A 23154-nucleotide genomic window follows, 5' to 3' on the forward strand; every position below is an offset into this window, starting at 1 on the left:
GTGCGGACGAGTGTCGTTTAAAACTTCCCGATCACAGTCACACATCTGGTGAAAGATTCAACAACTCGTCCTCGCCTATGAAAGTCCTTCCAGCATTCGTCTGGATCCCTTTTCCAACTTTTTTTTTTATAAATGTTTGATCACTGCTTTGTCCTCATCGTCATCCGTGTCATTTGCGAGTCTGTGTAATGTTTTGTAAGTAAGTAAGTAAGTAAGTAAGTAATATTTATTTATATAGTGCTTTTCGAGACCAGGGTCACAAAGCGCTTTAACAATCAAAACAATACTCAAAACAGTACATACTTCAAAGATCAAGATAATACTGAGAACAACACAGGAGTTCGAGAAATTCAAGGAAAAGCCTGAACAAATAGAAACGTCTTAAGATGTTTCTTAAAGGAGTCAGTAGATCCATCAATGTGTTGCTTTTGTCATCCACGCTCCCTTGTGTTGCTGGACTTCTGATCATCTGCCCGTCCCTCACAACACCAGGAACTGTCCATGTCAGACATGCTACTGTTTCGCTTGAGCTCTGAAATCGTTATGAACAAAATATCTGGAAAATATAACCTTGACCAAAAACATATAAAGAAAAAAAGGGTATATTATAGAAAGTGAATTACAATTACAGTATACTGTCATTGACAAGTTCAATCACACACTGACGGGAGTACTACTGCGACTACTGTTCCTTTCTGAGCATTAAAAGTATTGAAGTATTAAAATCAATTTGAAAACATTTTTTTACATCCTTCTTTCTGCTTGATGGCCCCTGACATTATACACCGTACATGATGTGGCCCCTCATGGAAATATTTTTGCTTATCCTTAAACCTTTTTCAGAGCACATTCCAAAGAATCTTTGCCAAAAAATATAATTTTTATCACACAACATTTTTTATTTATTGAATTTCACACTGTATTTATTTCTACATTGAACAAAATAAGATGCGAAAAAACAACCTGTGTGTAATTTTAAGGGTCAAGGCCATACAAATGTGTTTGTGGTATCCCTTGTGTTGTTTCTGGGTCCAGGTGACCCGAAGGCCCCAAAACAAATGTGTTTGTGGTATTCCTTGTGTTGTCTCTGGGTCAAGGTGACCCAAAAACAAATGTGTTTGTGGTATCCCTTGTGTTGTCTCTGGGTCAAGGTGACCCGATGGCCTGAAAACAAAGGTGTTTGTGGTATCCCTTGTGTTGTCTCTGGGTCAAGGTGACCCGATGGCCTGAAAACAAAGGTGTTTGTGGTATCCCTTGTGTTGTCTCTGGGTCAAGGTGACCCGATGGCCTGAAAAAAAGTGTGTTTGTGGTATCCCTTGTGTTGTCTCTGGGTCAAGGTGACCCCGAAGGCCCGAAAACAAATGTATTTGTGGTATACCTTGTGTTGTCTCTGGGTCAAGGTGACCCGAAGGCCCGAAAACAAATGTATTTGTGGTATACCTTGTGTTGTCTCTGGGTCAAGGTGAACCGAAGGCCCAAAAACAAATGTGTTTGTGGTATCCCTTGGGTTGTCTCTGGGTCAAGGTTTGTTTGTATCATAAGTTTGATGCTAAGACGATTCAGTGTTAAATTCATGTTCAGAGTTTGATGACATTTTTACTTCCATACGAACTTGTTTAGTTAACTTTCACTGCTTGTTCTCGTCTGATGTTTACTGACGTCAGAAAAATGATACAAAAGTTAAGAACGTCTCACTCGAGCCTCTGGACTCGCAGATGTTCCGAGGACCGACACCACTTGTATCATCTCGAGTGTTGTTTACACAGTTATAAACAAACACCAGCTCTCCCTCCAAACACATTCTTGTTTGCCCGAACACGCTGTAACGGCGGATTATAAACTCATGACGTGTCAACAGCGCAGGCTCACCAGGAGACGGCAGCGTAAACTGTTTAACGGCTGCAGGCCAGAGATGAAAACACGCCAGCAGGTCGTCCACGTGTCTGATCTCAGACCAGAGTGTGAGACATGATTGGGTTTTTTCTTACTTTTAATTGAGAAGAACTCATCGTAACAAATGTATTTTTGGTTTTTATAAATTATTATTCAAAACAAGATAATCGTTCCTTATAAATCAAGTAAAGTCTGTGACGGTAAACCTAGACTCTTTTATTTTCACAGTTTAACTTTAAAAAAAAATCATATTTTTTTACATTTTCGCTGCATCCTTTGTTCGTAATTCCTTCTTTTTTCATCTAAATTTTTGAATCGCATAAAATGCTTATTGTATTTTATTTTTATTTTGGATAATTTGAATTAAAGGAGGATTTTTAACACTAAGAAATCATTTTATGAATAAAAATGTTCAACAACTCACAACATTTTTTGTTATTATTCTTGATGTATCAAAATAGCACATATTATTATTTTTAAACGTTTTGTTTTTTTCTTTCTTTCTCTTTTATAAGTTTTTTTTTTTTTTTACTATTTGTACTTTTGTTCTACTTTGATCCAATACAAGTAAAAAAAAAATATATATATATATGCATATTTACTTTTTCTACTTTGATCCAATACAAGTAAAACATATATACACTGTATATACATCTTTACTTTTTCTACTTTGATCCAATACAGGTAAAAAACATATATATATATTTTTTAATTAAAAAAATGTACTTCACTAATATTAAGCTTATTTTATTATGTGTGTATTTTGGTCCATTTCCTGGTGAATTAAATATATTTTAAAATCTCCTGAAAAAGTTTTACGACTAAAAATCTTAATATTTGAAAATTCACTAGATTCAACAAGTTTGAATTTATCTTAATTACATTGTATTTTCTTATTAAACTAAGCCGTTTTATCACCTCTTACAACCATAAATACTATATTCCCCAATAGTCGCCATCTTTGTTGTGTTGCAGGAGAAACTTCTCCAACATGATCAAACCTCAGAGTCAGCAGTTTTTTCTGTACGATCTTTGACTTTTATAAAAGGTCAGACTCTTCACTGGTGCATGAGTGATGTTCTCCTGGAACATTGGATTCTACTCCAGCAACAGGCGCTCACTTTACATGATTCTCTTGTTTCTTAATTACACACAATATATTCCTGCAGGTAAACATCCTTCCCTCCCTGCTTGTTGTTATCTAGCCGAGGGCATCGCCTGCAGTGAGACCCAACTTAGAAGAGGCGCACCTTCGCACTGACCCTCCAGCACACACACACACACACACACACACACTGGAACACACACATGAACACACTGGAACACACACCGATGAATCAGGAGCTGGTGGGTGCAGTGGAGGGATTGTTGAGCCTTGACAGGAAGTGACAAATAACTGCAGCAACGGTGGACGTGCGGCTGGACCGACAGCCGACCCGCCTGACTGATGGCGCCGGAGAGAATGAGACGCACAACACCAGCAAATCAAGTCTGTCTCACCGTCTTCTTCTTCAGGCGCCACGAGAAGGTGGTGTGAGGAAGAATATATTAGTGTCGTCACAATATTGATGTCCTTTCTGAGCCTGGAATTATTTTCTTAAACAAGTAAAATTCAATTACTTCTAAATTGTAGGTTCATTTATCTATTTAAAATATAAATGCATTTTAAAAATCGATTTTCCTTTAATTTTTATTTTAGTGAAATATTTTTTTTAGACATACAGTTTAATATTTTAATTCCAATTATTAAAAAAATAAATTTCTTAAATCGACATTTTTCAATTCTTAGCCTTTGGAATTCAAAGTGAAAATGTTGCTATAATAGTGCTGCCAGTCAAAACCAATAGAGTACCGAGCTAGTTGAATCGAACAGTCACATGATCATCTGCCTGTCGCATGATTGGTTGAAGGTTAGATCAAGTAGCTCGGTACTCTTTTGGTATTTGTCTGGTGACTATTATAGCAACATTTTTATGTTGAATTTTAAATGTTACACAATAATAAAAACATGTAAATAGTGTGTTTTTTATTATTATTTGTATTTGAATATCAAGCTCTATATGTAAAAAAAAACCCATTCATTTAGAAAATATTAAAAATGTTTAATGAATTATTCAACAAATATATCAATTAATTGTGGATTTTAGAATATGTATTTAAAATATCAAACTCTATATGTAAATAAATTAAAATTAATTTAGAAAATATTGAACTTTTTAATTGAATCATTCAACAAATATAACATTAGATGTTGAATTTAGAAAATGTATTTACAATATCAAACTCTATATGTTAAAAATAAACATTAATTTAGAAAATAATACACTTTTGAATTTAATTATTCACCAAATATTATAATAAATGTTGAATTTAGAAAATGTATTTACAATATCAAACTCTGTATGTAAAAAAAAACCCCATTCACTTAGAAAATATCGAACTTTTTAATTGAATTATTCAACAAATATTATATGTTTAATTAAGAAAATGTGTTTACAATTTCAAACTCTGTGTGTAAGAAAGTTGTCGAAAATACCAATCAATAAAAACAATGACCACATTTCAATGTACAACAAATATTAAATTTAATTATTCCCAAAAAGAGTAGAAAAATACTGATACAATGTCAATTAAATTCAAAGTTTCAACATTATAAATATTAATTCAAACCATTCAATATCCTCATGACACTGATATGCTTCCATAGTTTTGAGATAAATCAAGTTTAAAAGAATTTTCCCAACATCCAGGTGTTCTCCTCACGTCTGTCACCACTTCACGTTACCAAAAGAAATGATAAAAGCAACCAGAGTCGATAAATCCTGGACACGTTGGTATCTAGTTTCCCATGGATCTGGTGATGGTTTGGTTTGGACCCGCCCCCTCATCCCACCCCTCCTCATAGCCCGCAGCTCATGTATGTGGGTGGTCATGTGATATTTCATTCAGGGGGAAATAAATGTCATACGAGTCCACGAAGATCTGAAATAACTCTGGATGTGAAGATTTTAAATGAAACTGTAGTTAAGCCGACGAAGCCCTCGAGCTTTTTAATGACAAATGTGATACTTTTCTCCGAGATCACCTCGATGGAGATTCATTCTGAGCGACTGAAGGATGTTTCACTGGATAGAAGTAGTGAATTTAGAAATTAAACTATGAAATACATCATTTTTTACAAGAGCCAATAGTAACTCACTCACACGAGAACCAAATGTTTATGATATGTACCCAAGAAATATAAGTATTATTGAAATATTATGATGAAATACTTGATGCTAAAATGATCTGTATTTGTCCCAAGTTAGCTAACATTTTCGAAGTTTTTTTCCAATATAAGTTTGACTTTGTTGCTTATCTTATCTTAAACACTAACATCGTCACCATATCAAAGTGAGGATGTATAATACATAATATTAAAAATATAGAAGTATTGGTTTCTACCAACTCGGCTTGTGTTTTGTCGAGTCATTCTATTTATTTATTTTGCGTGGCAACAAATGTTTCCTGCAGGAGGTGTTTTTATTGACGGCTACACGTCTGTGTCTCGAGGTGACAAACAATAACATCATCTTCCAGGTGTTTGTCATGTAAATAAAGTGTAAGTTTGAAGAGTATGTTGGCACGGAAACGTGAAAAACAAACAGCAGCCGTGGATGTTGATAAGAAAGTGTCATAAATTATATATATTTTTTAAAGAAAAATCTCTTTATATTTATGTGGATGAGGTTTTATTTTATTCAGTATAGTAAGTAAGTAAGTAATTTTTATTTATATAGCGCTTTTCTAGACCAGGGTCACAAAGCGCTTAAACAATCAAAACAATATCGAAATAGCACGGGATCCGGGTGATGACTGAGGACGAGAGGATACAGTGGACTCCATTAGCTTTTAAAGTTGACGTTTGGGACATATTTTGGTTGAAAGCAGTTCCGATTTCGTCAAGAGTCATGTGGTCTGTAAATTCTGCAACACCAGAGTCAAGTACTCGACAATACTACACATATATACTTGCTACTGCAGTATCACTATATATCTTGTCGTGATACGTATTGTATCCCTGGATTCTTGCCAATACACATCCTAGTTTCGTTTTGATAAAGAATTAACTGTGATCCTGGTGATGACTGAGGACGAGAGGATACAGTGACTCCAGCAGCTTTTAAAGCTGATGTTTGGAAATATTTTGGTTTCAAAACAAATGAAAGCAGTTACAACTTCGTCAAGAGTCATGCGGTCTGAAAATTCTGCAACACCAGAGTCAAGTACTTGACAATATTAAGTAAGTAAGTAAGTAATGTTTATTTATATAGCGCTTTTCTAGACCAGGGTCACAAAGCACTTAAACAATCAAAACAATATTCAATAAAGTATATATTTTAAAGGTCAAGATAAAACTGATAACACAACAGGAGTTCCAGAAAATCAAGGAAAAGCCTGAACAAATAAAAACGTCTTAAGATGTTTCTTGAACATTTTCAAGTAGCAAACAAGAAGAAAAATAAAACGTTTGAAATGTTTCTAATCGATAAATACGTTGCATTTTGGGAAATATTTTTGTTTTCCAATAATTATTTTTGTTTCAACGTCTCTGCGGATATTTAAAAAAAAACATATATATATAAATATTCATATGCGTGGGCGGGAGTGTAAAAGAAAGGCGCAGACTTTGATCAGATGCAACAGTTGCTCCTCCAGAACAAAAGTCACATCCAGTCTTTAGATCATCATTGTCGCGGCGTCACCGGCTCAGTGTCGGGGGCCACAGGGAGGAGGGCGCGCGCTCTGATCACCTCGGCTGGAGACCCCCGGCCCCCCGCTGGCTTGAGAAAAAAAAAAGACCCCCACTTGCATGTCCGTGACGAGGGCTCCTTCTCACAGGCGGCCCCGCGGTTCGACTCCACGCCGCCCACCGGAGTCGCTTGCTTGAAGTGCAGCGATGCCCCCCCCCCTCTCCGCGGGACCGGGGGGGTCCCTTCACGGGGCCCTTATTATGATGTTACTCATGTGTCATCTTCCTCTAACACGAGAAGTGACTTTTTGATTCTTTTTTAAATCAATTTAACGTGTTGCTTGGAAAATCGACAACGAAGGAGGGGCCACTGTTTGGGGGGACATTTGGGGGTCCTGTCAGAAGGTTGGCCCCCATCGGGGGTGGGGGTGAGATAGATAGAAAACAACAATAAAACACTTTGGGTGCCATTAACAGCCAGAAGATTTTTCGTGTCGTTACGCACGCTTTGGGAATATTTACGACACTTTGAACGCATCACATGTCATTCAAAAATAAGTGTCCATCATTCCATCGAACTACTTTTTGACACGAGTTTAGCTTTAAAATGTAAATTGTGTTGTAAAAGTGTACGTTTTTTATTTATTTGTAACGATGACGTTGCATTATTTCTGTCCATGACCAAAATAAAGTATTGCTGCTATAGTTTAAGAGTTTCTAAGGTTGTTTAAGAAGTATTTTATTAAACAAAACTACAAGTTTTATAACTGTTTTTCCTTTAATTACTAGTTTAAATAAGTGTATATGGTTGTCAAGGAAACGTTGTGTCCAGTATGACATGGTGATAAACAAATAATAAGTGGGAAAAAAGTGTGTAATTGTGTGTTTTAAGAGCTCCTCGTTCCTGTTCCTTCTATAGCAGTTCTTATCAAAAACCAAACAAGTCATTCCTTCACTGTGAGGGAGTTAAATAAACTGTTATGACCCCATTTAGATTGTGTTCTTATCTGTCTCGGATGACGTCACTAACTGATAAACCATTGGGGAATTTTTGGAAATTTTATTTAAATTAAATTCAAACTTAATATTTTGTAGTTTTGTTGTATACGTGATAAGAAGATGTAACATTTTATAAATGTTATCAACCCCTTTAATCCGACCTCGGGAGTGTGGCCCGGTGACTGAATTTATAGGGGCTCATGAGGTCAAAGATCACATAGAAACTAACCATTTTATTTTGAATTTATTATTTTTATTTTACATACCAGTTCAACTCTAAAAATGATAAAAGGAGGATTATTAACGTTCAGAAAACATATAAAAGATTTTATCATTTGGAAAATCATCCGTACTTTTGTGTTTTTGCTAAAGTTACAGGTTAACAAATGATAACAAAAAAATCCAAAATACTTTTATAAATAAAAAAGATATGTTTGATAACGCACAAGATGTTTTAACATTTAACTAACATGTTTATGTCATTATTCTTTTTGAAATTGCACACAATTATTTTTTATATATTTTTTCTGTCCTTTCTAAAACAGTATTTAAATCAAAGGAGGATATAAAAAATTTAGGAAAAAATACAAAAATGCTTGTTTTCCAATGATGTAAAATCCTCTCTACATTTGTATACTCTTTATTTTTTTTACCATTTCAAGTAGATAAATGATAGTTAAAAAACCAATTGATTCATTATTTGTATATTTGTATATATCATTTCCAAGTGAATGAATGGAAAATCATGAAATCTTTAATGAATAAAAAAATATTACAATTAAAGCATTTCTGTATTTTTTCCCTCAAATTTTTAAATCCTCCTTTAATTAAAATAATGTTTTGAAAAAGAAAGAAAAAAAATATATATAAAAAAAATGGTGTGCACTTTGGGAAAATAATGACATAAGTATGTGAGTTAAATGTTAAAACATATTGTGAGTTGTAATATATTTCCATTTTTATTCATAAAAGTATTTTAGAATTTGTTGTTATCATTTATTCACCTGGACCTTATGCAAAAAAGTAGGAATGATTTTCCAAATGTTAAAAAAAAATATGTTAATATGACCAACAGGTTCATGTTAAGCTTGTTTATATGAATTATCTTAATATTGGGTTTTTGTTTCAGGACTTTTGTTTCCTGTTATTGTCCCCAAAATATATTTAGAGAAAAAAAAGTGATTGTATATCAGAATGAAAACAAAAAAATACAATAATTTACAATATTTATCTTTTTTTTAAATTACTTTTTGTAGTTTGAGTTTTTGTCTCCTCATTATATGGCTTGTTACCGTTTTTTTTATTTTAACTTAAAGACCCCTCACCAGAGTCTATAAAACGTGGCCCTTGAGCCTTAAATAATTATAAATAAAACCCACACGTGAAGATATTTCTTTTCTCCGGTTCATCCACGAACAGCTGCGCCGAGAACGAGGAGGGAGGGATGATGGAGAAATGATAAGAGCTCGCAGGAGATAAAGAAAGACAGGCGAGGGGGTCTTCTTCTTCTTCTTCTTCTTCTTCTTCATCTGTGGCGTTTGTGTGATGATAAGGAGGAGGAGGAGTGAAGGAGGAAGAGGAGGAGGAGGAGGAGGGTGGAGGGCGGGGGGACCCCGTCGCGTTTTGACCCTCCGAAACCTCCCCGCTACACCGCCACCATCACTCCTCCTCTCGCTGCTCTCCTCTCCACACGGATCGACTCCATCGCTCACTCCCAGGCGGTGACATTTTTTTTCCTCCAGCTCCTGGTCGCCCATACTTGCCCGCGCGGACAGCGAGCGAAAGGAGCCAAAAAGCACCGACTTTTTTGCTTTCCCGTCCTCCAGACCAGCGAGCATCCCGAGCGCCGCCGAGCCCGGACCGAGAGCCCCAGCAGGCGGACGCGATACGCTGCAGGGACCCGCTACCTCTCTGGACTAAAAAAAAAAAATAAATAAAACCGGACCAGCACCTAAAAAAAAAGGAGGACAGCGGCGGCGTTTTTGGGGTGCGAGATTTAACCTCATATTTCTTGCTCTTTGATGCATTTAAAGGCGTTTTATTTCTGTGTTTGTAGCGTCAGAATAACAGACTCCACTCCCATCACCATCATATATATATATATATATATATATATATAAAAAAAAACAAGCTCCAAGTAAACACTCTCTGTTCTCCCACCCCTCGTGTTTATTAGCTCGTGTTCACGGTCTGTTTACAACTTAACTGGCCTATAAATATTCAAAAGCAGATTTACTTTCCAGGAGCACCGAGGGGGCAAGAAGGACCAGGGGGCTCAGCGTGCTGGACTAGCCGATCGCAGCATCACTATCAACGGGGGGAGGACTGGCTGTCGAGCCGCATGGAGAAGAGGGTAAGTGTGTGTCAAGAGTGTGTGTTTGTGTGTGTCGCTTTTATGTGTTGTGCTGCAACAAAAAAAAGTTAATTAGAGTAGGAGTCACTGCAGACACAAAGGGCCCATCAAAAAAAAGTGGACCCTGACTTTAAAAAAAACACACTTTCTTATTCACTTTACAATAAAAAAAACAAAAACAAATCCTACGTAAAAGTCCAAGATGTGTTGAGATGTCCTCAGTGGGACGCAGACCTGGAGTTGTTGTGTGATGTCAGTCATGCATTCTAATGGCACATAAGGGTGATCGTGGTCCAGGTCATTAAGAGGAAGAGAGGCAGCTCTTCAACTCTGTAAGTAGGTCACTTTTTTTGCTACACTGATTCACAGGCATGGTGGTGTCGGGGAAAAAAAGCAGACTGAGACCTGTGTGTGTGTGTGTGTGTGTGTGTGTGTGTCCGTCTGTGTGTGTTTGTACTGTGCCAGGACAGCAATTAGTGATGTACACAGAGAACATCAGCGCCAGAGACAAAAGAGTCGGTTGGAGTTTGGAGGAGAAAAATCCTTATTCGTGATCGTAGAACGAGGAGTGACTCGTAACATGTTCTCCTGCGATCGAGTCTGAGGCTACAGGTTGCGTTAAAATGAACATTATCCAGAATTATCTTCAAGTCGAACCGAGATACACGTTGGTCCGACTCCATGAAACCGTGTTTAAAGATGTTTTTCGTGGGTTTTTTTCTGAAGTGATGATATGAATCATTTAGTATTTGGTAAATAATGTCGAGCTCAAAGGTTCGAGTTAGTAAAACTGACACTAGAGTTTCTAAACCATCTTTACAATAATATGTCAAATGTATATTTATTCTAAAATACCCTTCACTAGGACCACAATGTGATACTTGCAGTCACATGCATTAATTGTCATATTAATCTTATTTTTCTTCTTTTAAAACAAACAGAATTTCAGGCTGGACTGAGTCATTGTGTTGGTGACAACTTTATAAACTTTATTCATATTTTTTTTATTGTGTTTCTCCAGAACCGTTGATGGTTCTTGCTGTACTTCACTATCTATTTTGAAAAGTATAAGAGTTGAGGTGTCATAAGTTGGTCTAAATAATTGATGGAAGGAAACTTTACTCATATTTTTTTGAGGCTTTTAACAAATATATAGATTTAATATAAATATAGTTTACAGCATCTTTACACAAAACTTATCATACAAATGTTTTAACATTTATTTTTAATAAAATATGCAAGTAAATCTGTTTTTCTTAAACAGTTGGATAATAATTGATAATAATCGTATTTAACACATCAAACTTGTACATTTTATGTGGAATTCCTGCATAAAATACAGCCTCAGCTTCACATATAAGGTTGTAATTGAAGAAACATTTGAAGAAACAAATCGTGTCAGTAAGTTGAGGAGAAAACTTTATTGATTTTCTGTACTTACAAGATGGCGGATCGCCAAAAACACGTCAATAACACGGAGATCTTATTTGTCAAGTGGATCTATATTAATTTGAAATTATGCTTCAAAGTAAATAAATCGTTGAAGCTCAACTAAAATAAAAAAAATAAAAGATTCAAAACTTGACGATTCTATTTCTGGTTAAGTTTCTTCGTCATGTGTGATTCAAGGACGCGGGAAATTCTCGAGATCGTTTATAAATTCCGTCTTTCGTTAAAAAAAACAACACAAAAAACAACAACTATTATACTCTCGGAATCCGTGGGTCCGGACCGGTCCATCTGATCCGCGCTGACGCACAGAAACACGAGAAGGTCTCATGAGGAACCAGAGACTCTGCAACACGATCACAGTGATCGCGTTAATAGCCATTCATTGAAGGTGTCTCGGGGGCCAAGGGGGCCCCTCTGAGCAGGTGCTTTTCTCTAAGGTCCCGGTCACCACCGTGGACTCTGGAAAAAAAAACAAACCCCAGAGCTGCTGTGGTTTAGGGAAGATACCCGGCGTTCGAGGGTGTCATTGAACGCACCACCGCGCGACGTCACCAGCAACTGCGATTTGACTTCACTTTTTTGACATTAATTGATAATTTATGCGCATTTAAATCGTGTATCCTAGAGAATATGAACTGAAGTAAAGTCAAAAGATAATGAAGTATTCAGGTGTATTTTTTTAGAGATGAAAAACGTCTTAAATAATAATAATAATAATAATATACTAATAAACAGAATTAAATCTGCTTATATGCGCAGAAACAAGAAGCAGTGGGCATGAGAGGAGACAACAGTGTGAGTCTTGATTTATTGTGTAAAGTGTGTAGAAGCCCCCAGTGAGGGTGTCACAGTGGGTTGCCAGCACGAGTCCTGGTCTGAGAGACTTGAGCAAGGAGGATATATAAAGCTGCTTAGACTCTCCATCTTTTCTGTAAAATTACATTTTCTCTTCATCATCAACACACCTTCAACTTCACTGCTTTTCCGTGTAAGTGATTTTTAAAAGCATATAGAGTAGAGTTTCCTCTCACCTGTTGTGGGAACAAAAGAATGCTGAGGTTTTCTCAGGAGTGTGGAGACACACACACACAGAGACGCACACAAACACACACACACAGCAGTAAGTGATTCTCGGAGTGATTTATGCATTCATGAATATTGATTTTTGCTTACATTGTGTTTGCGTAGCTGCCAGTGATTAATAACTCGTCCCACGGCCTCGCTCGACAAATTAACAGTGAAATATGATTCATGCAAAAACATCTGTACGGAAACAATTTGTCAACGCGCTCATTAGCATTTAAACTCAGCGCTTAAATATTTATATGGCCGGATGTCGTGTATATATCACTCTTTTTACTACCTTTTGGTCAACACAGACGAGAAACTTTTTACTAAATAAATGTCGCCCACTAAATGTCAGTCGCCTCATCAATAATATGAATATATTACATTGTGTTATGAATGATATACAACGACATAGATACACGTTTGCCTTTGTAATTTATTCAAGTCTTAATATAACGACACCAAAACGCTGTTTGATAACTTTAAGCATAAATAAATAGAAGCTAACAGGTATTTAATTCCAGAAAAATAACAATTTTTTGCTACTGTATCGCATCGATTTGTAACACTTTGAGCCAAAGGGAAAATAAAGTATATTTATATATATTTTTCTTATGTTGTATCACTGATTTCAATCACATAAGAGGCCAAATTATTAATCATAGTCTAAGTTTACCATCAGTACCCGGCACTCCTTCAAGAGTAAATATAAGTATTATGCTAAATTAAGCGTAACTATGTGTTTTTCCTATGTTAGCTAAAACGTTCCCTGATAGCATCGACTGTATTTTCATTTCATTCCCTTCTTTAAGTTTGTTTTTTGGAAGTTCCCATATAAACTATAACATCTATTTTATCTTAAAATATCTTAAACACTAGTATGTTCATAATCAATATATCGCCGTGAACGTTCATCTTTATTGACCGACGTTCTCACGCAAATATCACACTGTATCACAATGTAGCGACTAAACATTCAAAACAAAAATACATTCATTATTGAACATAAATGTATAAGATAATAAAGGTTAAACTTAATGTTGTCACAGTAGTAAACCATTGAAATATTTACATTTTGCAATCGATAATAAGTTTGGAACAAAGACGTAGATATTAATGAATAAGTCAATTCATGTTTTTTATTGTCTTTTCTGCTTTGTTTTGATTGATATTCTTAAAATAATATTATTTTAAAATATTAATTTAACTTTCTACACTACGTTCTGTTAATATTAATGCACTCTGATCATACTATATTTAAAAAAAAAAGTCAACTTAAAGAGAGATTGTCATCACAGTTGTAAAGCAGTAAAATATACGATATTATGTAATCATTTTTAGCTAAAAATAAAGTATGGAACAAAAATGTACATTTTAAATAAGTCTTATGGTGTCGTCGTCTTGTTTGACCTTGTTTATTGTTTATTGTTTTGATATTTACCAAAACAATATCAATTTAATCAACGTTCATCATAGTTTCTGTCAAACAAACGGAGAAAAATCATCAGACAAAAGCAGGGATTCGAACCATTTGAGAAGACACCGAGTCGTGATTTGAGCTGATTGGAAGAAGCTAAACGACGTCTGATTTCAGGCTGAAGTGATTGTAACAGTCAGAGCCGCGAGCGACGACGACAACAACATCAGATCCGAGCGCAGATGTCAGACGTGTCTCATGTTTTCTCTCCCATCTAATTGTGTCGCAGTATGAAGAGCTGCTACACTACTCGGGGTCGGAGGGCATGTCCATGGGGGTGTACGGGGAAGACGTCAGGCCGCTGCCCCCCCCACAGTACGGCGCCCCGATACCGGACTCCCTCAAGCACCACAAGGACCAGATCTATGGGTGAGCGGGACACCATTAGAGGCCGCCGGGGAGATTTATGTCGACGACAGGACGTTAAAAAAAAGCACGTGTGCGCTTTTAGCAGATTAGCGAGAGCATATATTTGTGTAGCGCACGTGAAGTGCATTCGCAGCTTCATAAATAGGCTGCTATAAAGTTCCTGGCAGCACCTACTGCCTGGTGAGTCAACTGTGAGTGTGTTTATGTCCACTAACTGTGTCTCTGGGCTCAGTCACCCACTGTTCCCGCTCCTGGCCTTAGTCTTCGAGAAGTGTGAACTGGCCACCTGCTCGCCCCGGGACTCCTCCTCCTCCTCCATGTCGGCCGGATCCCACCTCCCCGGCATGACCGGCCACAGCGACGTCTGCTCCTCGGAATCCTTCAACGATGACATCGCCGCCTTCGCCAAACAGGTGAGAGTCAAACTAGAGAAGCTCTTATTTATGAAAATATTGATATACTTTTAAAATGTTTTTTCACGATACCACATTGATATTCAACACTGTATATTTCAATTTTCTAGGCCTTTTTTGCCAATTCATTATCATTTCAAAAAATCTCAAAAAGTATTTCATGGTTTGAATTTTAAGAATCTATACATGTTTACAATACAATATATATATTCATATTTACACCAGCAGGCTAATATTCAAGGCGTTTGTTCATTTTTGTGTTGAACAATTAACAATTAAACCTCTGGCCGCTAGATGGCAGCAGTCATTCCGCAGCTATAATGAAATCCAGTGAGATCCGAGCTGTGGACGAGAGGATACAGTCGACTCTAGCAGCTTTTGAAGCTGATGTTTGGAAATATTTTGGTTTCATAACAAACGACAGCAGTTCGGCTTTGTGAAGAGTCATGTGGTCTGTAATTTCTGCAACACCAGAGTCAAGTACTCGACAATACTACACATATATACTTGTTACTACAGTATCACAATATATCACTATATATATATATTATATCGTTGCCCCTGTATCGTGATATGTATTGTATCGCTAGATTCTTGCCAATACACATCCCAGCATCGATACAATAACAAATTAACTATGATTCTGGCAATGACTGAGGACGAGAGGATACAGTGACTCCAGCAGCTTTTAAAGCTGATGTTTGGACATATTTTGGTTTCAAAACAAAATGAAAGCAGTTACGACTTCGTCAAGAGTCATGTGGTCTGTAAATTCTGCAACAACAGAGTCAAGTACTCGACAATACTACACACATATACTTGTAATCACAGTATCACCATGTATCTAATTGCTGCCCCTGTATCTTGATATCAAACCTACTAGTTTACAATAGCCGTCCAGCCAACTAATCAATGCTATAGATCACAGTATTATAGCGACCAATCGGACATCACTGAGTAGAGCAGTGTGTAGAAAGGCATCATGTTTTGTTGGCGCCATAAGTAAGGAGGTTGAGGTAATTATCGCCTCCCACTAAGTTCTTTGTTTGTATTGTAGTACTCATTTAAATATTATCTTTATTTGATAAACATATTCTTTGTTTTGTTTCTGCACCAGATCCGATCAGAGAAGCCGATATTTTCCTCCAACCCTGAGCTGGACAACCTGGTAAGACTTGAACTCTGGAGCGAAGCTTCATCAACTGTGTCTTAATCTCCTGTCGCTCCCTCACAGATGATCCAGGCCATCCAGGTCCTTCGCTTCCACCTGCTGGAGCTGGAGAAGGTCAGCGTGGAAGACGACGTTTATTCAGACGTTTGATGCTGAAGGTTTTTCCCTCTCTCTCTCTCCTTCAGGTGCACGATCTCTGCGACAACTTCTGCCATCGCTACATCACCTGCCTGAAGGGCAAGATGCCCACGGACCTGGTCCTGGACGACAGGGAGGGCGGCTCCAAGTCCGACATGGAGGACTTCGGAGGATCCTGCACCAGTCTTTCCGAGCAGGTCGGTCCGAGCGAAGACGCAGACGATTTAAACGCGTCATATATTTGTCAGTAACACCTGAAATCTCTTGCAGAACGCATCGTGGTTACGCGAGCCGGATGAATGCGCCACGACTCCGCTGGGCACGCCAGGAAACTGTGGTCTGCCTTCACACAGCACGGGCGACAACTGCAGCGACACAGGTGCGCACAACTCAACACCTCAACACAACTCCGGAATAATGTCTGTATTCTGAGGGTCATTGAGTTTCCATACGCACACGCTGAAGGGATATTTTATGAATGTTCACGTTGATACGTCGACTTATAAAAGATGGCAGTTATTAAGATAAGATAAGAAATAGAGATGGACGTATGTCAACAAAATGAGTAAAACTTGAATTTGTTTGGTGAAGAAGAAGAAACACTGACAAAATGAAGATGAATTTATCTTCAAATAATGAAAAAACGATAATAATAAACGAAAATCCAACTCCTACTTCCTGTTAAGTAAATATAAGAATCCAAACGCGTTTATTTCAAGTATTTTAAACGCAACACTTTAATTTTTTGCGGTGATGACAGTATATAATTTAAAAAAAAACAAGGAACTTAATTAAAAACAATAACCAAAAGAGGAACCCGACATTAAAATGAATATATACAATAAATTAATTAAATAAAATACATTCAATTGAATAATAAGTTTTGTTTAACTAGTGACTTGGATTGGCTAATTGATTTTGGAGAACCACAGGGCTCTGTACTGGGATCCACATATTTGATATTATGCATTTATGATTTTGTGAGGCTTTTTAACAAATTAATTAAAGACGGATGACACAAACTTTGTTAACGCCGGTCGTGGCGGGAGGACATTAACGCTGAGTCTGGTTATGCTCCAGGTTTCTGCCTGTTTTTTTTTTACGCCACTGTCGCTCATTGTGATTCGCTGGAACCTTTTTTTTCTATTCTCTTATATTTTTAAACAGTAATTTACTATTATTTGACAATTTAAATAAAATATATTGGAAATTAAAGTCAACTATTATGAAATATGATCACATTTAGTTCATCCCAGAATATTAAAGATGTTCAAAAAGTAAATATAGTATTATTTAGCATTAGACTTTGAAAACACGAATATCTACCCGTTAAAAAATGGATATTTCTCGTCTTAGTCTAGGGTTAAGTATGAAAAAACATGAAAATATTTTCCTTTACCTTCCTGCCTTTGACCCTCATACTCATGGCCATCACCCCTTGTTCTGGTCCCAGGTGATGGTCTGGACGGAGGCGTGGCCTCACCCAGCACCGGCGACGACGACGAGTCGGACCGAGAGAGGAGGAACAACAAGAAGAGAGGGATCTTCCCCAAAGTGGCCACCAACATCATGAGGGCGTGGCTGTTCCAGCATCTGTCGGTAAGAGACTTGTTTTTCATCACAACAGATGATTTGAAAATGTTTTAGAATTACTGTTAAATGTTGGGTAAAGCTACGATGAGGGGGCGTCGAGGGGGCTTCACGGCGGAGAACAAACATGGCAGGAGTGTGTAGCGGAGGTCAATGAAATGAAAGGCGAGCGGATTAAGCGATTATACGAATATGCTGGTGATGAAATCATGGCGGGCGTGATGGAGTGGGAGTGGGTTATTGCGGTGAGGCGGTTAGTTCGATAATTAGAGACTAAATGAAGCGGGTCAAGTGTTGCTGCGCCTCGGTTGTTACCGTGAGTGTGTGTGTGAGGAAGTGAAGTCACACACTTCCACGCTCCCCGTTTCTTAAAGCGAGGGCTGCGACCATAAGAGCCTTTTTTGACGACGTCCTGAAGTACCGATCCAATGAAAACTATACTAGGATAGGAAGACTGTATCGATAAACTTAAATATCTTACACATTATTTTGCTTTTAAATCATATTATATATCTTTTTTAATATGGTTTAAATTACAATAAAGTTTGTATAAAATAAAATTACTCACTCACTTATTTATGATAACAAATTTTCACTGCGTTTTTTAAATTTGTGTTTTGCAATAAATATTTGTTATTACATCCTATATGGCTAAACGCACAATTTAATCCCGCAATAACCTGGCGACGACTGAGGACGAGAGGATACATTGGACTCCGCTTTTTTTTTAGCAGCCTCTAAAATCTAATTTTGGTTTCAAAACAAATAAGAAGCAGTTACTACTTTGTCAAGAGTACTCGACAATACTACAAATACACTGTAATATTCTTGTTACTTCAGTATCGCAATACATTGTATCGTTGTTCTGTGTTGTGATACATATCTATTGACAGATTCTTACACACACAAAATATTCACGGATTTATTTACAAGACGCTAATTAAATAAAGACACAATAAATTATGCTAATATTCCTTTCAATTGTACATTGTGACAGCGAGCCAGATGGACATGGCGGCGGTCGTTTGGCAATTCTTTGTTGACAAGGAAAATAATAAGTAAATTGTACCAACAAATGTCAAACATAAAAAAAATCATCAAAACCAAGAAGTTGACGAAGACTTTAAATTTGAGCGCTACCAATATGCTAACTGAGCTAAAGCTAATGAAACGTTTATTTTTCAGAAATTAGACAGTTCTGTTCATTAATGTATATGTTAACGGTTGAATTTGTTTTTGTTGAATAATTTAATTCAATAATTTCCATATTGAAAGGTTGAGCAATTCAAATTAGAATATTTTTTAATTTTCTTTTTTTTTTCAAGAGTTTGATATTCAAATTGCAATAACTAAATACAAAAACAGATTCAACTGTTCAATATAATACTTTTTTTAAAATTAAATCATTAAAAAATACAAGAATTTAATGTTTACAAAAAAAACAACATTCCGATTAAAAACATTAATTCAAAGATTTAACTTTATAAATGTTAAATTCAACCAATATTCTAATGACACTGATATCTTAAGCTGCTGCAGTCCACTGTATCCTCTCATCCCCAGTCATCAGCAGGTTTTTGTGGGATTAAATTGTACCTTTGGCCGCGTAGTACGTTATAACAAAGTTTAATTACAAAAGAAAAATGACCAAACGCAGCAAAAATTTGTTATCATAAATAAATAAAAATGAATTATTTTATTTTATACACACTTTATTTTAATTTAAAACACAAGTTTTGTTTATTTTACTTTGAAGGTTTGCAATGTTTTACACGGTATTGTTCAGCATTATTGTCGTTACTTAATAGGTTTGCGTGATTCATAAAAAAGCTAATTTTCTGGTCAAGAATTTAGCAAAAAATAAATCAGTATCATCCAAATAAATGCTGATCAGTGAACCCCAACTTAAAAGTCTTTGTTTGTCCTCCCGCAGCATCCGTACCCCTCAGAGGAGCAGAAGAAGCAGTTGTCCCAGGACACCGGACTGACCATCCTACAGGTCAACAACTGGTCAGTGCCTCCCGATCAATACGCTAATTCCAGACCCCGGTGCCCGATCAATACTCTGCTAAACTGTCGGGTGTAAATAAAAAAAAAAAGTGTCTAAATGGGCAACATTGAATATCGAGTTCCGAAACAATCCGTGGCTTTTATTCCACGCCGGGCGAAGTCCATCATCTACCACATAAACGCTGGTAACAAAATAAGAAAAGTCCCTCTAAGCATTTTCCCCTCCAGCTGCTGCAGTAAAATCGACTTCCTCCATGTTCATAAAAAACAGAATGGCAAATCAATATCCAATAATCAAATTAGTTACAGCTCCCCGATCCCCTGTTCATTTCCGGCCAAAGCACACGTCTAAAAAAAAAAAATCCTCTGGATTTATTAACACCGTTCTTTACAGCTGTGGCCATTTAAATAATAAATGTGGCGACGCTTTTTTTTTGGTGGGGGGGGGATGTTGAACACACTCTTACACACACACACACACACACACATGCGGTGATTGACCTGATCGATGCGGATCAATCAATTATCACAGGGCGACCAATACCTTCTCTGAACTGATGTTGATTTACGCTGCCCTCTGAGAGGGTTAAGTGCTTGTAAAAGGGAAAAGGTTAATATTGCCTCGGTCAGCCATTAACGCTGCCTCTCTCTCCACACGTGTGTGTGAGTGTGTGTGTGTGTGTGTGTGTGTGTGTGTGTGTGTGTTCACGCTCTCTCTCTCTCTCGCCCGCAGGTTCATCAACGCCCGCAGGAGAATCGTGCAGCCCATGATCGACCAGTCGAATCGCTCAGGTCGGTGTTAATAGGACGGTCGGCGGAGACTTAAGAAACGGGTTCGGTCGGGTGTTGACCGCGTTGTTTTTTTTTTTTTTCTTCTCCAGGTCAAGGCGGTCCCTACAGCCCGGAGGGGGCGGCCCTCGGGGGCTACGGACTTGACGGACAGGGACACCTCGGGCTACGAGCGGCAGGTACGTTGAAAAGAGATCAAAACAATGATCGGGTAGATAATTTTGTTCGTTACGTGGCGTTAATTACATCAAAAAGTTGAAATATTTTTCACCAAAGTTTGCTCGAGTTGTTGGATTGTGGCCTTAAGGGTTGTGGGTTCAATCCCAGCACCGGATAAGATAGTGTCGTCGTGTACCTGAGCTTCCACGCTGGGCCGCAGCCTACTGCCACCAGTGTGTCGGAGTAGGCTGCTAGGATAACAATTTCAAAGACAAATATCTTAAAGTCACTTGTTTCGTAAGAATCTTTAAAACTGAAATGTTCTGAATGTTTTTGCCGTGTTGATGTTTGAAAGTGTGTATTTTATTGTTTATCCAACCCTGTGTCACCTGACTCTGGACTTCTGATTTGATCCAATCAGAAAGCATCAAATATCAGCTCTGCTGTGCACTTAATGACATACAATACAATAAAAAATAAATATATGTTTTTTTTCCACAGTAGTTACTTTAAAAAAAAGGGTCAAATAAACTCCAATCACTAGTGATGAGGCTTCATGAAACAACTGATGAAGCTTCATGAAACAGTGTCATTATTTTCAGAACTCAGTAGGTATCGTCTTTAGTCCAGTTTTTGGAGCCTTTATCATGAAACCTCATCAAATGTTTCATGAAGCCTCATCAACTGTTTAACGAAACCTCAACAGCTGTTTAACGAAACCTCATCAGCTGTTTAACGAAACCTCATCAGCTGTTTCATGATACCTCATCAACTGTTTAATGAAACCTCATCAACTGTTTAACGAAACCTCATCAGCTGTTTAACGAAACCTCATCAGCTGTTTAACGAAACCTCATCAGCTGTTTAATGGACCTCATCAGCTGTTTAACGAAACCTCATCAGCTGTTTAACGAAACCTCATCAGCTGTTTAATGGACCTCATCAGCATTTTAACGAAACCTCATCAACTGTTTAACGAAACCTCATCAGCTGTTTAACGAAACCTCAACAGCTGTTTAACGAAACCTCAACAGCTGTTTAATGAAGCCTCATCACCATTACCGGATAAAAGGCTTTTTAGACATTTATTAAGAGATTAAAAGTTTTATATAATACATTTATTACTAGATCCAGTCTATATTTAAGTTTATTAGGAGATTAAAGGTGACATTTTAAAATAAATTGTATATAATAAATTATATTTATTATGAAATTAAAGTTGTGTACATTAGGACTTTAACATAGCTTGACTTAAATACCGTAAATAAATATATACATATGTTGTTTTATAATGTGTTTTATTAATGTATTTTTCAAAGATGACTATCTTACACAACTAACTGTGTTTCTATCAAGTGATGAAAACTACTTAACTACTACTACAATAACTACAAAAATGTTACTGATCTGTACTGCGTCTCCTGCAGGTCTCCAAGGAATGTCTTCCCTGCAGGGCGACTACCCGGGCGCCCTTCTGTCCCAGCCAGGTTACCCACCACACCCGGGACCTTCCCTGCACCCGTACCCGGGTCCGCACCCCCACCCCGCCATGCTGCTGCACCCGCCCCCCCACGCCCACCCCTCGGAGCCGCTCCTGGCACAAGGACTGGACATTCACGCGCACTAGCCGCCGGCCCAGACCACCCCGGGACTATTTTAAACCCGAAAAAACATCCGAAAAGGTTTACATTCCCCCCGCTGAGAGAACCTCCATGTAGCTCCGCAGGTTCAAGCCATACCTTCTCTCAGAGCAGAAGTGCTTCCTCCACGTCTCTCTCGCTCTCCGTGGGTGAGACCGATGCTTTAAACTCCCAGAAGAAGATCCAAATGACAAGAAAATGTTGCTGGACGGACTCAGCGACCGCGCCTTCTCCTCCGCTCCTCGTCTTCCGGAAGAACACAAACACACACACACACACACACAGACACACACACACACACCCTCACTCTTATTAATTTAATTTGTATTTTTGTATTTATGTGCCACTCTTCTTCTCTCGTGCTCCTCCTCAGCATGACGCTTAACACGATGAATGACTTCCGGTTTGCCTCACTCCAACCACTGACCTCCTTAAGACGCCGACAGGTGTCCTCGATCCGTCCCACACATACACACACACACATACACACACACACACACACTCACACACACAAAGTCAGCGAGCATTTGTACATGTTTGTGCGTCTCGGCAGTGAGAGGGAGCTGCAGCCAAAGGACTCGATTATCTTCTGCTCCCTCCTTCTCTGCTCGGAAATCTGAATGATGTTGGGAAATACAGTTAAAGTATTAAAATGTTTTTTGTACGTCGTGTGTGTTTTGTGTCGGAGGCGCCTTCAGATATTAAGTGAATTTAACATTTCATGTTCAAACTTTGAATATTTTATTATTTTACCATAGTTCTTATATTAATTGAATAGAAAAATAGAGCATTTCCAAAATTAATTATTTTGGTTTTACACACAGTTTGATATTTTAATTACAATGATCCAAAAATGTCTAAATTCAATTTTTTTTAATCGTAGCCTTTAAAGTTCAATATA

General features: G+C 37.5%; 1 protein-coding gene across 1 annotated transcript; it reads left to right on the forward strand.

Moving 5' to 3' along the window:
* Nucleotides 1-9235: 9235 nt before the first annotated feature.
* On the forward strand, nt 9236-22917 carry meis3 (myeloid ecotropic viral integration site 3). The gene is made up of 13 exons (XM_087796209.1): nt 9236-9611; nt 9868-9977; nt 14204-14343; nt 14576-14756; nt 15874-15924; nt 15991-16041; nt 16113-16262; nt 16336-16444; nt 17519-17664; nt 19589-19665; nt 20399-20457; nt 20547-20633; nt 22041-22917. The coding sequence occupies exons 2-13, from the start codon at nt 9966-9968 to the stop codon at nt 22238-22240; spliced, it is 1263 nt and encodes a 420-aa protein (XP_087652335.1). The 5' UTR covers nt 9236-9611; nt 9868-9965; the 3' UTR covers nt 22241-22917.
* The last annotated feature ends 237 nt before the right edge of the window (nt 22918-23154 follow it).

The sequence above is a fragment of the Callionymus lyra genome, chromosome 7 (assembly GCF_982586985.1).
Source record: "Callionymus lyra chromosome 7, fCalLyr1.hap1.1, whole genome shotgun sequence".
NCBI lineage: Eukaryota > Metazoa > Chordata > Actinopteri > Syngnathiformes > Callionymidae > Callionymus > Callionymus lyra.